Source organism: Falco punctatus (assembly GCF_963210335.1).
Source record: "Falco punctatus genome assembly, chromosome: 4".
NCBI lineage: Eukaryota > Metazoa > Chordata > Aves > Falconiformes > Falconidae > Falco > Falco punctatus.
Window position 1 is genome coordinate 54,835,736 of NC_137583.1, and position 15,531 is coordinate 54,851,266.

A 15,531-nucleotide genomic window follows, 5' to 3' on the forward strand; every position below is an offset into this window, starting at 1 on the left:
CTGTTTACAGTATGGTGAAAGAGGCAGGTAATTACTTTGATTCATCTGTAAATAATTTATAAAATGCTATGTATTCATCAAGCTGTCAAAATCATGAGTCTTCATGGCACCCAGGAGCAAAATTCAGAAATAACATTAGGAAGAAAGAACATCTATTTTAACTGACAGTATTCTGAATTCTGCTTGGCAAATTTTCTAAATTCTATTCCTTTCCAACTATGTTGTTGGAATGATGCATATGTTTGCAAAAATAAACGAAACCAAAAGTTGACTTAGGATTGGACTCTAGCATTCAATGTTCCCTTAGATATGAAATGAAGAAAAAACAGATCACGTACTGACAAGAGAAGGTATAATATCCTACTTCTGAAGCATCTAAAATCAGCAAATTATCTTAAAATATATATCAAAGACAAGCTGGTCAAACCCCCTCTTTTTTTTTTTTTCTTTTTTTTTTTCCCCCCCCCAATGGAGGACCCTACATGTCCACTTTAAGCAAACATTCTGCTTTCAGCCAGCTAATGTGTGATTAATTTCACCTTCAGACTTCAGCGTGGTACTGCTAAAGTGTTCCTGCACCACAGAATAACTTATTTCTATGGTGGAATACATATGTGGAAAATGAAATCTCAAGCTGGGAAGCATAACAGCAGCACGGGCCAAGTTAATTTTTTTCTAGTATAGCACACAAAATCCTTCTCCCTAGAATTAAATATTTCAGCACATTAAGCTTTATGTCCCCCAAAACAAAACATGTAAGAAGAGCTCTTCTTTATTAATTTCTTTTACAAAAGGCTGGAAAACTGCATGAGATTGAGAGGTATTTCTCTTTTTCCTTTCCTGCTCCTATTTCATGAGAGGAATTTGGGGAAAGAATTGCACATTTTCTTTTCCTCCCTTTTGCCAGGAGCAAATTACCATGCACATTCTGAGTCAGCAGTGCTGGCTAGCAGCTCATGGACAAAGCCAAGGATCCCCCTTTCCCACCCCCGCCCTCCCTTGCCAAAGAAACTAAAATAAATAAATAGATAGATAGATAGATAGATAGATAGATAGATAAATAAAATTAATATTGGACATGCAGTTCCTGCTGCTTTACTCTTCCAGTGATGGAAGAGGCTATAAAGTTCAGCAGATACTGCAGGGCTGTCTCCACTTTCTAAATCTCTTCAGCATCCTGCAGAGGAGATCAAGATCTGATTCACTCTAATTTCAAACCAAAGAAATGGCATAGCTTAAGTGTCTAATGAAGTAGAAATATGAAGAACTTTGTGGAAAAAATGGAGCTTAGTAAGGGCCAGCTCAGGAGTTGATATTTAAGGTGTTGTTATTCATGTGAGCTATTCCTTACTTCTGCTTTTGAGGGTAAGTAAATCTGAATTATGTCCTCTTTGCCATGGTGAGAGGAGTACGTACAAGTATTTTTCTACCACTTAGCAGATGGAGTATTTAATAACTTGTTATAGTACTGTAACTTGCTTATCTGTCTGAAGATGATTTAACTTACTGTTCTTTGGTTTTGTTTTGCTGAGGAAAAATCAATATGCAAAACCTGTCAGGAGTCCAAATTATTACATTTATTCAATTGCATGTATTATTGAGTAGGCAGTTTCCTGTAATAAAGTTCTTGGCTTAAGTTTGTAAGGTATATTAAGAAGTAGTGGATGAAGCTCAGAATAAGCTGAAAAAAGAAATTAAATTGTACAGTTGGGCAATTTTAGTCATTGGCCACCTATGTGAGACTATCAGTACTTGCTGAAGCCCTATAAGAAAAAATACATTTCATGGTAAAGAACCAGCTAAAATGACTCTCTGGAGTCTTTGGTCTAACAACACTTGATCCATGACCGGAGCTTTCCAAGTGATCCTGCAATCCACACAGATACCAAACAGAGTGATTTTAAATATAGAAATTTAAATATAGAAAATATGGTATATCAGAATGTTCCTGCAGAAGCCCATACACTGGCGAAAAGGGAGTGATTCTTAGGAGTGTACAGAAGTTCTTCCATTTACAGTTATTAACAGAAAGCCATTGGAGTTTTTTCTAACCCCTTCTTGCTCCCATCACATTTACTGTTCTCCCACTAATGGTCTAAGTGCAGGCAACCGCTCTCATTAACACAGCAAGCAGTAATTGGCAAGTGTGCTTTCCAGAGTGAGATACAAATGACCAGTTGCCAATTCCACATTTGAATAGCCCTCAGTATTTTTGTAGGAATAGATAGAAACAGGCAATCCTAGAGAACAATGTCTCTCATCTGAAAGCAGACATTTGAAACAGGTCTGAAGAGTCATTCCCTCAAAAAGCCGACTTTTGTCCACTGACCATGAAGGCAGCTTTGGGACAACAGCTGAGATAAAAATACCTATAGCACAGAAATCTCAGGTTCCGTGAGAAAAACTCCATGCTGTCTCACTGTAGAAAGAAAACTCTGATATTGTTCTCATCTTCATATCAAGGTACAGAAGAATAACAAAGGACCTTCAAGCAACACCACCTTCATAGCAAGCTCACAAAAGTCCCATTATATCCCAGAAAATCAGGTCCAACCAGTTTGCTTCTTGGGCTGTGCCACTGCTAAGCCTATTAAATCTACCTCTGTTGAGAGACTAAATGAAGGATTGGTGAGAAACAAGGCAGAAAGAGGACAATCCATGCTGCTTGACGACCCTCATTGTCATCTTATGCAAATGACCACAGTCACCATGTATAAGTAAAAGGGGGATTCTGGTCAAGCTTCTCTGCAAGATACCCCAGGCTGGAGCACTGCTTCCCACACACACTTTTCTTGGAAAAGCTTTGTGCATTCCACAAGTTCATAGCCCTGTCAGCTGATGAAAAACCAGTGTCATACACTGTGTCTTTATTCCCTTTTTGTGCTTCTTCCATCACAGAACCAGAAGAAGGAACAAGGATCCTGATTATCATTACCAGCAACAGGAAACATTATCTTGAGGAGCTATTGTCGGATAGAATGGGAATCAGTAGGTATATTACAGATCCTTCATCATACAAGGGTGATAAATCATACCCTTAGCACAGCCAAGAATCCAACTCTCAGTCTGTATGTGTAGATCCGATTATATTCCATGGCCATACTTTATGAAATCGTTACCAGCAGAAGCCCAAAACTAAGGAATTATAGAAAGCATCAACATTTGTATTTTCTCTTTATTAGCTATCACCATATGTACCAGTATCTTTCACATCGTTCTAGGCTTTTAGAAACTCAAGCAGAGATCATGAATAATTGCTGTACTGTCCTTTCCTTTCTTTAGGTAAGACTAATACAGCCAAACTTTTGTGGGTTTGTATGTACATTAATCCTGTGGTTTCTTTGTTTAAAACCAAACATATCTCTGTTAGTCAGTGCTCAGAATACTTCAGTAATTTTTTATTATTTCTTTGTCTCTGCAATCAATGCAAAAAGATAGGCATTTTTGCATAGGTTGATTAACATCCTTCAGCAAACAAACCTTCCTTCATTTTTTGAGAGGGCTCTCTTAGGAAGCATGACTGGTTCTCTGGAGATGCCTATTTCTTTCCATCAAGTTCATAGAATCCTAGAATGGTTTGATTGGGAGGGACCTTTAAAAGTCATCTAGTCCAACCCCACTGCAACGAGCAGGGACATCTTCAACCAGATAAGGTTGCTCAGAGCCCCATCCAGCCTGACCTTGAATGTTTCCAGGGATGGAGTATCAACAGTCTCTCTGGGCAACTAGTTCCAATGTTTCATCACCCTGATTCAGTGAATCCTATAGCTTTTCATGTTCAGACTAAGAAACCTAAATACAGATGTCTGTATGCAGACTGAGGTGGGCTTCAGCTGCCTCAGTGCCACCTGAGGTGACCTCCTGCTTCTACTGCAATATTGTTACTCTAGTATGCCTGTGCCACTTCCTCCAGCACTGTGTGGGTATCTCAGACGGCACTGAATATCTGACTCTATATATTAAAACACTTTCCCCAGTGTCTCAGGTTCCACTATAGCCCACCAAGCTGATGTATTTACTGAAGCCCTGAAAGTAATTCCAGTGATAAAATGAAGGTGTCTGCGGGTAATGATTTGCACTTTGAAGTCTTCTGTTTTTCATCACTGATTATTGATGAAGACGGGGTGACAAACTTAGACTGAACATGGAATTTTTACGTAGCTACATCAAGTATTTCCACTGTAAAGGATTTATTTTCACAAAGATAGGGCTTTACTGCAATTTGAGATGCTTCAGGAGATTGAATTGCCAGTCCCAATAGACACAGATCTGTAGGCCCCATGTCACAATGTCTTGATACACTGAGGAATGTAGAGACACTTGCTGTTTATGTGTACCTGAAGCTGGTCCTAAAAATCTCCAACATATTTCCCTAATTCTCTTGCTTCAGGAACTTTCTGGACACTAAAATTTACAGGCAAAGCCTAGGGTTCATTTAGGAGCTCTCTGAAATGTAGTCTCTGCCAGTGCAGAGAAATTCAAAGATAGTCGGTGCTGTCTTAATCCATGTTCCATCACTAGAAATAAAGATCCTTGAAACCAGTCAACTGTGCCATTGATTCCAGCAAGAATCAAATTCACTCTTGCTGCTGTGTTTTTTTCGATGAGACTGACAATCTACTGAAGCAATAAAGACTCGCTTTTGTCAGAAAATACAGCAGCCAGCCACAGGATATGCCATGGGAATAGGAACAAAGGAGTATTTTCACAGAATTACCTTTTAAAAGAATATCCAGTGGTCTGACACTTGACACTCATTTTTAGAGAAATATAACATGTTTTTAGGATCTTCCTGAAAACACAGTTTGCATGCAAGGAAACTAATTCAGCTCTGAAACATATTTGGTTCTGCAGAATACTGCAGCAGCTGCCTGACAGGATATAGCACGAGCACATAATTTAAAAAGAGCTATAAAAATCCAAGGAAAATCATACTAAAATCATAGACGGTCACTCAGTTATAATTCAGGTGACATGTTAATAGACTTTTGGGTATTTTTTTCTGCCATGGTACTGTAGACATTAAAAAGTTAAATGTTTGTAGGTTCTCACAGCTGCCAGCTGTCCATGACTGAAGATACCAACAGGTCACAGCAGCACAAAAAAGAGCATCACTCATTTCACTGCATAACTTTTACTGCTATTCATGGCTCATTTTTTAACCAAAGTGACCTGGTTATATCATGCTTGCAGTTTACATGTAATGCTCACAATTGCAGTTTGGGGCAACATGAATTAAAACAATTCCCCTGCCCCACAGGTGAAATCTGCTGCAAATGTATCTACTACACTTTGCATTTGAAAATGTTCATTAAAAAAAAAAAAAAAAAAAATACAAAGAAAAAATCCCAAACAAATAAAAAAAAAATCCCAAAACTAAGTAAACAAGTATATGGAGCAAACCCTCACTTACTGATAGCCTCTGCATATTCTGTAAAGAAGCTGCCCCTGCTTACTCCAGATCAGCTTCTCATTACACATGGTGTGTGCCATGTAGCAGAAGGTAAGACTAGGCTTTGTGATGTTATTAAACTCTGGACAAAAAAAGAGAGGTGGTGTGTTTTAATGAACTAGCTGTCACCATAGAAACAATGAACTACTGTTCAAATTACACAATTCACAAGTGGAATTGTGTAAATTGATATTTTGTTTCAATGGTTAAACAAAAAAGAAGAATAAAACCTTCATTCTATTCAATTAAGTGACATTTTTTTTCTTCCTTTTTGGCTGATGTGAAATACAGAGTTGGATAGGCAGATAAGAAATGTTATTTTTAGCTTTTTATTTTTAATTTTAACATTTATTGATTTTTTAACCCTACCTAAACCAGCAATACTTCTGAAACAATGTTCTGTCATGAAATGTCAATAGATTTTTATTTTCCAAATTTCTTAATGGTTATTATTATTTTTTCGGTGTAAATTATTTAAGAATTTAACCTGAACTTGCATTTTTCAATGACTAAACTGCTTGCAGAAAAATATTTTTATACAGCCGTGCTCCCAGAAACTAATTTTATCTAAGTCAATATCTTACCCAGTTGCCTAGACAAATTCCATTCCGCTTTTTATTTTCTTTTAACTTATGTTCCTCAGTTATTAAAGAAGGACTTCCTGGCAATTCTGGAGATTACAAAAGTAATAGCTTTGAAAGAACCAAGTAGGAATTATTCCAATGAATATACTATGGGATGGGAATAGTAGCTTATACACATGTTTTGCAGTTAATGGCTTTCAGAGCTGTAGACATTAAATTCCAGTACTTTTCCTTCCCTTCGTTTCCCATCTGAATGGAAGTCCAGCAAAGCTCAGAAGATGACTAAACTTAGATTTATTAGCAGGGCTTGCAAAGAAGGCAGTCCTCATTTAAACCACCAAAATGCTGCTGAATCTGTTGGCAGAATGTGTTCATGCTGCCCAAGGAGATAATAGAGATTTCTGCTCCATTACAGCAATTTTTGCATCTTTTCTGAGTCACCTTAACTGACAGTTCCCAGGCTGATGATCACCTCGCCTAAGTTTTAACTTTCTTAGAGTCCATCTAGCTGAACTTGTCCTCTGGCTTTCCTCTGGAGTCAGTAAAAAGATAAAGGTCATTCCAGAGAACAATTTATCCCACAAATGGCAGGAACTCATAGAAGTTTGAAAGGAATAACGCTAAGGAATGACCCACAACTCTTCAGTGGCTACTTAGACTTAGTTTAGACTAGATAATTGAGGTGCTAGTTACTAAAATCAAGAGAAAACACATCCCTGGAGACAAAGCAGAGAGTAAGAACTAGTAGGATTTGGGGTTAATACTCTCAGGACAGAGACTAAAGTATCTATACCTATCATATGTGCTATAAAAAAATCCATGGCAGAATTCTCTTCTGGTTCTGCACGATGCACCTATGGCCCTACACACTCCACCAATTTGCCATGGGTTAGCATTATACTGTGGGTAGCACATGGCATTGAAAAGAAAGGGATAGTACATTAAGGAAAGATTTTCTTGACACTGAGACATGTAAGATTACCAAAGACGCTGTAATCACTAATGAAGAATTAGGTACAGAGATCCCCAGTCTAATGGCAACCCAGCTAGCTCTGGAAGCAAAAGCTGTAGGACTGCACAAGCACAGCACTGCCCTGCAGCAAACTATTCCTGCAACCAGGACCAGGACCCCAGCTGAGAGTTACAACGCCAAATAAACACCCCAGCTCAACTGGCATTAATACGTGCAGCTTCACATTATATCTAGGGTACATGGATGGGGTTTTAATCCCTGTTACTAGGAATTCTTCACCAGTAAAATTATTGTTTTTACACTATTTGTCTTCCCCGTCAGACCACACATAGAAGTATAGCTTGGCTGTATATTATAGAGGGATGAGAAGTAGGCTAGAGGCTTTCCCAAGAAATAGGAACATGCCAGTGGTTCACCCACTGGAGATTTCTCTTTTCTCCAGCCATGACTAGCAAGAAAAAGTTTCATAGATCTTTCCAAAGCAGTTTGGCTGTGACATAGCACCCTTTATTTCCCCTACCAAAGCTGATCCTGAACTTTTTCAATGACAGTGCCCTTCCAGGCTTTCAGCTTCACTAATGTGACCAAATTCATAGTAGGCTCATAACATCCTTTTTAGCTTCTGCTGGTCCATTTGAGAACAAGATTCTTTATAGAGCCTGCAGCTTGGTTTCTGCCTGGATTGTGAAGATTTTGTTCGTTCCAGTACTGTTACATTATTATCCATAGAATTCATACCACCCAACTTCAGATCTCCATAATGATTGCATTAAGAGGCAATGGAGACAAATGGACACTCGTCATAGACTTAATGTAAGATGGATGTCTAAAATAAGGCAAATTTAAGTCACGTAAGTACAGTTTAAATAACTAGCATTGATAAAGGCCTTTCTACTTTATAAACCCATACTTAGGGAACATTAATTAATCCATTGCAGCTGATGAACAAACAGTGTTGTGTTGATAAACTCAGAGACATTCGGCAAAGAGCTAATCTTTGGCAATGCTTGGAAAACAGAGGTCAGTGAAGCTCTTTTTCTTGCATTTGCCTGAGAAAGAGTAAAGCTTGATCACAGCTTGGGTACAGATGGTTGCATGGGTGCCCTGTTCAGATACAGATCTCTACTGTATAGATGTCTGAAATGAGCACAAATCCTAACCCTGGTGCCACATGGTCCCTAACATCTACCTTGAACTTTTTGCTTGTTTCTACCATCTCTAACATGAGGTTAGTAGAAGACACTTTATGCAGTGTCACATGGCTAAATCCATCAGCACGAAAAAGCCACTTTGACCAAAGACAGATGTATCCAGGCAGATCAAAGCTATCTCGGTCAGCATCCTGGCTCAAATAGGAGCCAAGTAGAAAACAATTAAGTATAGAGACATATTCTTAGCTATACCCTCCCAGCTCCAGGATTTCAATAGTTTTTAAAAGCTGAGTGTGAGACGAACAATCCTAGTTCTATTGTTCTTGTGTGCAGCTGCATCAATAAGGGAGATACATCCACACATAGGCAGGCACACGACAAAGTAATGTCTTCCTGGTGGCACCAAGGGAAATCAGAGCAGATAATTAAAAGGCTCTGAAAGAACAGGAGGCTGACAAGACACCCAATAAAAATCTAAGACTAAAGAAACCTGCTCCATCTTTAGATGAACATAGAAACACTTTTCAGAATCTACTCTCCCTGCATTACCACCATTATCTTCTAATTACAGCCTCCTACCCCCTTGGTGTCCCTACCAGTTTCCCTCCTGTTGATTTATGGGATAACTTGCTGATAGGATTCTTCTTAACCAAGATCATTGTAGACATCACATCCCTGCAAGTACTTCATTTGAATTTCTTGGCTTGCCTGGCAGTGCAACTGCCCTTCAATATTTTTCAGAGGAAGGACAGAAGTTGGACTAGCTTACCAAGGGTTACAAGTTAAAATTTAATTTGACAGTGAGTCATGAACCACATAATCACCAATGAGTCCTCGTCACTTCCATTTCTATTCAAATTCTTGCACTATGTTCACTGTTATCATAGCTTGGCTCATTCCAGATTAGTGCATTTTAGGCACTATAAACACTAAATCAGAGGCCCGAATCTGCAGATCACTCAAGGAACTCCCCCACAATTTGAGACAGCACCACATTCAGGGGACAAGTCTGGAAAATCAAGTTCCAACAGTGCAAAGACAAACAGGTGACAGGCTGGGAAAAGTCTGTTATGCCAAACTACTGCTGGAGAAATCTACAATTCATCAACAGGGCTCTTACCATTATGGGATTTCTCTGAGTGGCATGTGTCCTGGCTGTGATCCTGTGCCCCCATGGACAGTATCAGATTAAACTGCTCAGCAGATCCCAGATCAAGCCAGACAAATCTGTATGGTCCTTGGAATTACAGCTAGGTAAGATACAAACCCACCTGGAAGCGGAAGACAGCTGGGATCTTGACTTTGTCAGTGCATGTGTGTGGCAAGTGTGAATGTGCAGGCTGCTGAACACCTCTGCCTGTCTTTGGAGGTCACCACTCAAGGAAGCATTGATTGCAAAACTTGTTTACACAAGTCTAAGTAGATCCACTACAGTTTAGTACATGGATGTCATAAAGAAGACACCTACACATCAAAACATCCCATGGTAAATATAGAGTAATCCAGACCTCTGGTGTGACCTACTCAGTATAGCAGACCCAGATGCTAAAGGCAGGATTTGTTTGATAAAATGTAGACATCAACAATGTAAATATTTACAGCTGAGATAGCCACCTTTACTTCCACATATGTCTGTAGAGAAAAAAAGGGCATCATCTAATCTACTTTGAGGATGAAATGAATTATGTCTCAGGCTCTACTTATTAGATATCCAGAGCTACAAAATGAGCAAGGTGACTTCATCATTCACAGTGCAGATGCATTTGCAGGTATCAACATTTAATTAGATGAATCCCATGCTAAGTGTACACAACCCAGGAAACTGTCATTAAGTATCTGAGTAACTCCTGTGCCATTCTTTCCTAGCCCCGGGGCAGGGAACAGGTCAGTAGAGTCTGGATGGGAAAAAATAAAAACGAAAAAGGATGCATATGATTTGTCAGTGAGCTTTATCAATTATTATCTGGCAGAATGTCCTTTGAGGACTGCTGACAGCTACAAGAGGGTCCAGCAGGAGCTGGGGCAGCTCTACACTAGAACAAGGACAAAAATTCAAACAAAGGACATCGGAAACACTGATGTAAGAAATAGCCTGGCTCCACTGCCTGGCGAAGTTGAGTATGAAGTAACCATTACCCTCCTTCCTTTCTTTTCGGCCTTTGGCTTTCATTCATTATTCCCCTTTATCTCTTTAACTCCCTTTCCAGAACAAAAGACTCCGATTCTGGGTCCTGCTGAGATTTCGTTTTCTTCAAATTCTTTTTTTCATTCAGGCTGTAGGTGATGGCTGAGCAGGGAGGGACACCTAGGGTCAGCACATACCCCTTATTTCTTTTCATATGAAGGCTCCTAAAGAATTTAAAGCATTTCAGAGGAAGAAGATGTCATAAAACTCATGGAAAAAACCAAATAGAAATCTCAAGGCAATCATTGTCTCTGAAGCATTATAGGCATTACACAGCAGCAGAAGGAGAGAAAACAGTGCTGTGAAGAATAAAACAGTAATGAGCATAACATCTGGGTATGTGAGGTACAGCAGGAGGGAAAGGGGAAAACATCAGAGCCCTGACAAGTCAGGGCTGGATGCCTTCCATAATACGGTGCCAGCCTTGCTCTTCAAGACTTGTGGTTGCAGTTGCAGCATCAACATTGTGCTTGGGTTGGACCTCACCCAGAGGAACTCTGGGGAACCATTTAGTTTATGTCTGTGTTCACAGATGCTGAGCACAGCAAGGGGCCAAAGCAAAGGCAGGAGAGTTGAATTACTGCAAAAATGTAGGAAGCCATAAGATGTTCTTCTCTTTTGACATCAAAGTGCATTGCTTTCCATGCAGTACTTTTAAACAGGAAAAATATTAGTGCAGAAAACAAGGTCCCCAAACAGGAGCAGAAAACCTACTATAATTGTTATTATTTTTTGCACCACGTGGGCACCTTGGGATAATTTTCATGATGTGCAATATTATTGTTCTAGACACTAGAAATACAGATCACAAGGACTGTTCATGTCCCAGACCCAAATGTTATACATGATCATTTGACTTTGTTTCACATGCAACAGAAGACTGTAGCTACCTTGCTTGCATAGGTTACTGTAGTTCAGCTGATTTGGTGGGTGGTTTTTTTAAGCTGCAGGAACTTGAACACGTGCCCAAACCTCTACAGACTCCCTAAAAACTCACAATACCATTTTATACCCTGCAGCCCCTTTGAGGAGAAATAAATCCTCAGAAAAAACATATATATTGAAATGTTCTATGGAAATTTGCATGCAGAAATAGTCCAAAGGGAGATGAGGCAGTTTTGTGCTTCTCCATGCTCTTAAATAAACAGAAGTTTACTCATCAGCCAGGAGGGATTTCTTCTTTCTTTCAGCTGTTTCTAACAAGCAAGGGAGTTATTTTTTATGTTTCTCTTTCTTTGAAGGAAACAAGTTAATATCATATTTCTCCCCTACCCGCCATCATTAACATGTCTTACTGCTACAGATGAATGACAAAAAACAAATGTTGGGCAATTTTCACTTCTCCCAGGTGAAAAATAGGCTGTCTGCAGCAAGTGAAAAGAGAGAGGAATCAACACACTGCACAAGGCTGCTTAATTTATGGGCAGTTACTACGTCTTCGGGGAGTTTCATAACAAAACTTCTCCAACCAATGCTTGATAACTTAACCTAAAAGCCAGGATCAGCTCTGGTGAATAGTGCTCCATTCCAGTAATAGACCAGGAGCAAAAGTGCTTTTGGAGTAAACAGATAACTGTGGTATTTTCTTAAATCCTGTGGTATATGAATCCATCATGTATGGAGTATCCCATGTTGATACACCCCGTGTTAGCAGGCAGCAACAAGGTGTCATTCCAAATACAGTAAGTAGTATCTCAAGGATGTTGAGCAAACAGTGAGGATGGTAGAGCTCTGCTGATGTCCCATCGTTTAACTATGGAGATAAGGCTTTGTTGGGAGTGATGGTGGCTAGATCTGGTTTGAAATAAGTATCATGTAATGAAAGGTGAGTCTGGAAGGTCAGGACTTAAAGGGGATAAAGTGGAATGCTATAGTCCCAGAGGTGAAATGAAATACCTGTAAAACACATCTACACTAATTTTAAAAAGGTAGAGAGAAAAAGCAACAAACAGGATCCATGGAATGAAATGTCTTTCAAACAAGAAACATGTTAGAATTCTTCACTGGAAAATAAATGCCTTGGAGGTGATGTGGTTTCTTTACCCAAAGCCACATAAACTGTGGAACTCATTGCCACAGGATGTGGTGAACAACTGAAAGATGCACAATAAGCCTGGGAAAATCTTCTGTACAGTAATTCAATCTAAAACTACTAGGGGCACAGAATAAAGAGCATCTGGATTCTGCTGCTGAGCTACTACTTGAAAGGATTCAGTCCCTGCCTGCCTGAGTAGGTGATACATTTTAATCACATGGAGATGCAAAAGCCTTTCCGATGGCTCCAGACCTCCTCTATCTCTGAGCTGTGTGCTTTGGATTTGGAACAGGCATTCTAGTAGGCAACAGTAGAAATGGACTTTAATTTGGAACAGGCGTAACTGCCAGGGTTATTCTGGGTTTGAGTGATAAAGTACCAACTAGCTGGTAAAATGGTCTCTCTTGAACTGAGAAAATCTATGAATTCTTGAATCTTAGTCATTGCATAATCATAAGAAGCAGGGCTCATGGTCAGCTTCTGACATTATTTTGGGGGTACAGGAGGAGGAACACATTTTTTTTTTTCCCTTTTGTCCTTGCATAAGCCACTTCTGGACCTCAGCAGAATTGGGAAGATCTTCTGTAATGAACAAAGAGGATCCTAAACCCACATCACTGGGGCTGAAATGAACTGCCTGCAGTACATGCTTTCCTCAATTTCGCCAAACCACACAGTTCGTTTCCCTGAAGCTGGGAAGCAGAACAAAAATGACCTTATGTATGAGCTGAATAATAGGAGGACTCTGATGGAAATACTAGCAGCTAAAATGCAGGAATAGCTTGCTTCAGAGGATGCTCTGATAACACAGATATCTGCATCCTGCCTTCCCTTGCTTCTGGGCTAAAATACATGGTGAGGAAAAGGGGAGAGAAATCTCCCTTCTTATCACACACTATGTGTTTTATCTGCTTTCCTCTGCAGCTTTACCAATTCTAGTCACAGTAGAAGCTGTTTGGACAGGACTCAGAAAATGGACCCTGATTTCCAATTAGTTTCTCTGTCATTCTTTGCCCTTCTCTCATTGGCACTGGCCATAGGCAGCTGCTGCTGCAGTCGGTGGGAAATGAGACAGGATATTAAACTATTAATTTCTTCTTTGCTTGCTGCCTCAGTTTCTTAGCTCAGCAATAGCACAAGTATTCTTCATCAAGATTATGGTCATCACAATGTTAATCCCTGTAAAGGTCTTCAGATCATGAGAGAGTCAGGCACAAGTTATCACTGAGCTGATGAGGGGGAACAAGTTGTCACAGAACAGACCAACGATGCACTTAGTCTTATGTCCAGTTCCCAATAACTTTTGCCACCTGCACAAGCAGAGGACACAAACACTACCAAGGCCTCTCCAGGCATACTGTTTCTTTTTCCTTTTCTTTGTTTTTTTTTTTTTTTCTTTCTGAATTAATTTTGCAGTCATATGTCACTGCATCACCTAAAGTACAGAAGCAAGTTCCTGACCTCTGATAATAACCAGCAATTGTTCTGGTACATCCCCATTGATTGATTTTTTTGTCCTTATAATGTCTCTCTAAGCTCATTCAGCTGCAGTGACTGCACCTATTACCGTAAGATGTTTGCATGGACACTGCTGAAACCCCCTGCAGACATGACAGGAATGTTTTGAACCCATCACTTCAACGTACATGGTCTGTCCCCAGCTGCAACTCACCTGGAGAAGAGTCATTGAAAGGGTTCAGGGCAGCTGCCCTCCGTATCTTCTCTAGACAGGTCTCTTGCTCCTTTTTAATGATGCAATTGGAATGGGTTGCTGTAACCTGAAAGGAGGGGAAAAAATGTGGAGAAAGGATAATTACAAACTAAAAATAGCTAGTGAGTTTATCAGGAAACATCAGTAAGTTTTGAGGTCCTGTTCTAAAATGCATAAGAAATAAAAGCATCCTTATAAGAAAGAAAAGTGCAGAAAACCTTTCAACAAACCTTTTTTTCTTTTTTTTTTTTTTCCTTTATTTCAATTCCTCTTCCAGGAGGCTTAAGGCCAAAGTATGGAATTACAATTTTTATAAATTGTTTGGGGGGGTTTATGTTGTTCTCCCTGCCAAACTATAATTTCTAATGTGTTTGCTTTATTTTATTTTATTCCTTCCTCATATAAGGCTGAAGCAAAGGTACCTCTAAATGGAGAAATAATTTAAAGAAGAATCAGAAATCAATTGAGGCTCAGTTTGATCTTACACCAGTTTCTTATGAGTCTTGCACAATCCATTAACATCACTCAGGACTCAGAACTAAATTAAAAGCTCTTTCTCTTCATCTTTCACCCTGTCCATTCCTTAATGTTTCCTTCTTCCTTTATTCCTAGTGAACACAAGGCAATTTTCTTGCCAAAAAAAGAATGCAATGCCAATTAAAGTCAGGTGACTTTATCCAAATCTCTTCTTTTTCTCCCCCCCATGTCCCCACCCCCTGCCATCTTTAGGGCTCTAAGGCAGTCCACTGCAAGAAAAAAAATGGGGGGAAAGCAAATGAAAACAAAAAGAAATTAGTTTATAAGAGGAACATTGCAGCCAAAAGAATGCAGGCAATCCCAAAGCAGCAACAAAATGTGACCCATTCCCAGAAATCAATACAAGATTTCATTCCTATCGCAGACAGTGGCCAGAGTGTATCAATTAAAGGGCAATACAATCTCAGGTTTCATTAGATCATTTTACAGGGGCACTGTTAAGGTTGAAATCACACCGCGGAAAGCACCGTGAAAATCAGTGCACTGGTTGAAGATGGGGTAGGTCACCCTGGTTCACTGAAACAATTTTGCTGTTTCATATTTCCCATCCCATTTCCTTCACTCTTGATGATAGAGAACTACAGAGGAAGCAGAGCGTACCTGACCTGCCAAGTGGCCTGTTTTGCCTTGCCTGCTATGTAGGAACAAACAAACAGGGAAAGCAATACCCGAATTCAATCTTCTTCAATTTATTTTGGAGCCCCGTCTACACAATTCAACTTCACTTCCCCCGCCTCCCAATAGACAGAATGGAGTGAACAGTTTGAAACGCCACAATACACTCAATACACACTTACAGTAAATGCCAAGGCACAAGTAATCCTAGTTTGGTGGTGCTTGCGTTGTGCTTTTGTGTGTGCTAGGAGGTGTGGAGCCATTTGCACACTTTTGGCCTTATAACAG

At 39.7% G+C, this 15,531-nt stretch overlaps 2 protein-coding genes across 8 annotated transcripts in view; both read right to left on the reverse strand.

Annotated features, from left to right (window-relative positions):
- LOC308063974 (growth hormone-releasing hormone receptor-like) overlaps positions 1-15,531 on the reverse strand; it is a 494,830-nt gene that overhangs the window by 145,334 nt on the left and 333,965 nt on the right. The gene's annotated exons all lie outside the window — the stretch shown is intronic.
- The window catches only part of ADCYAP1R1 (ADCYAP receptor type I), a 155,036-nt gene that overhangs the window by 77,729 nt on the left and 61,776 nt on the right, over positions 1-15,531 (reverse strand). For all 7 annotated transcript variants that reach the window (XM_080387700.1, XM_080387701.1, XM_080387704.1 and 4 more), the window contains one exon: positions 14,053-14,158. In XM_080387700.1, the coding sequence (XP_080243826.1) occupies positions 14,053-14,158 (106 nt within the window). The remainder of the gene's footprint in view (positions 1-14,052; positions 14,159-15,531) is intronic.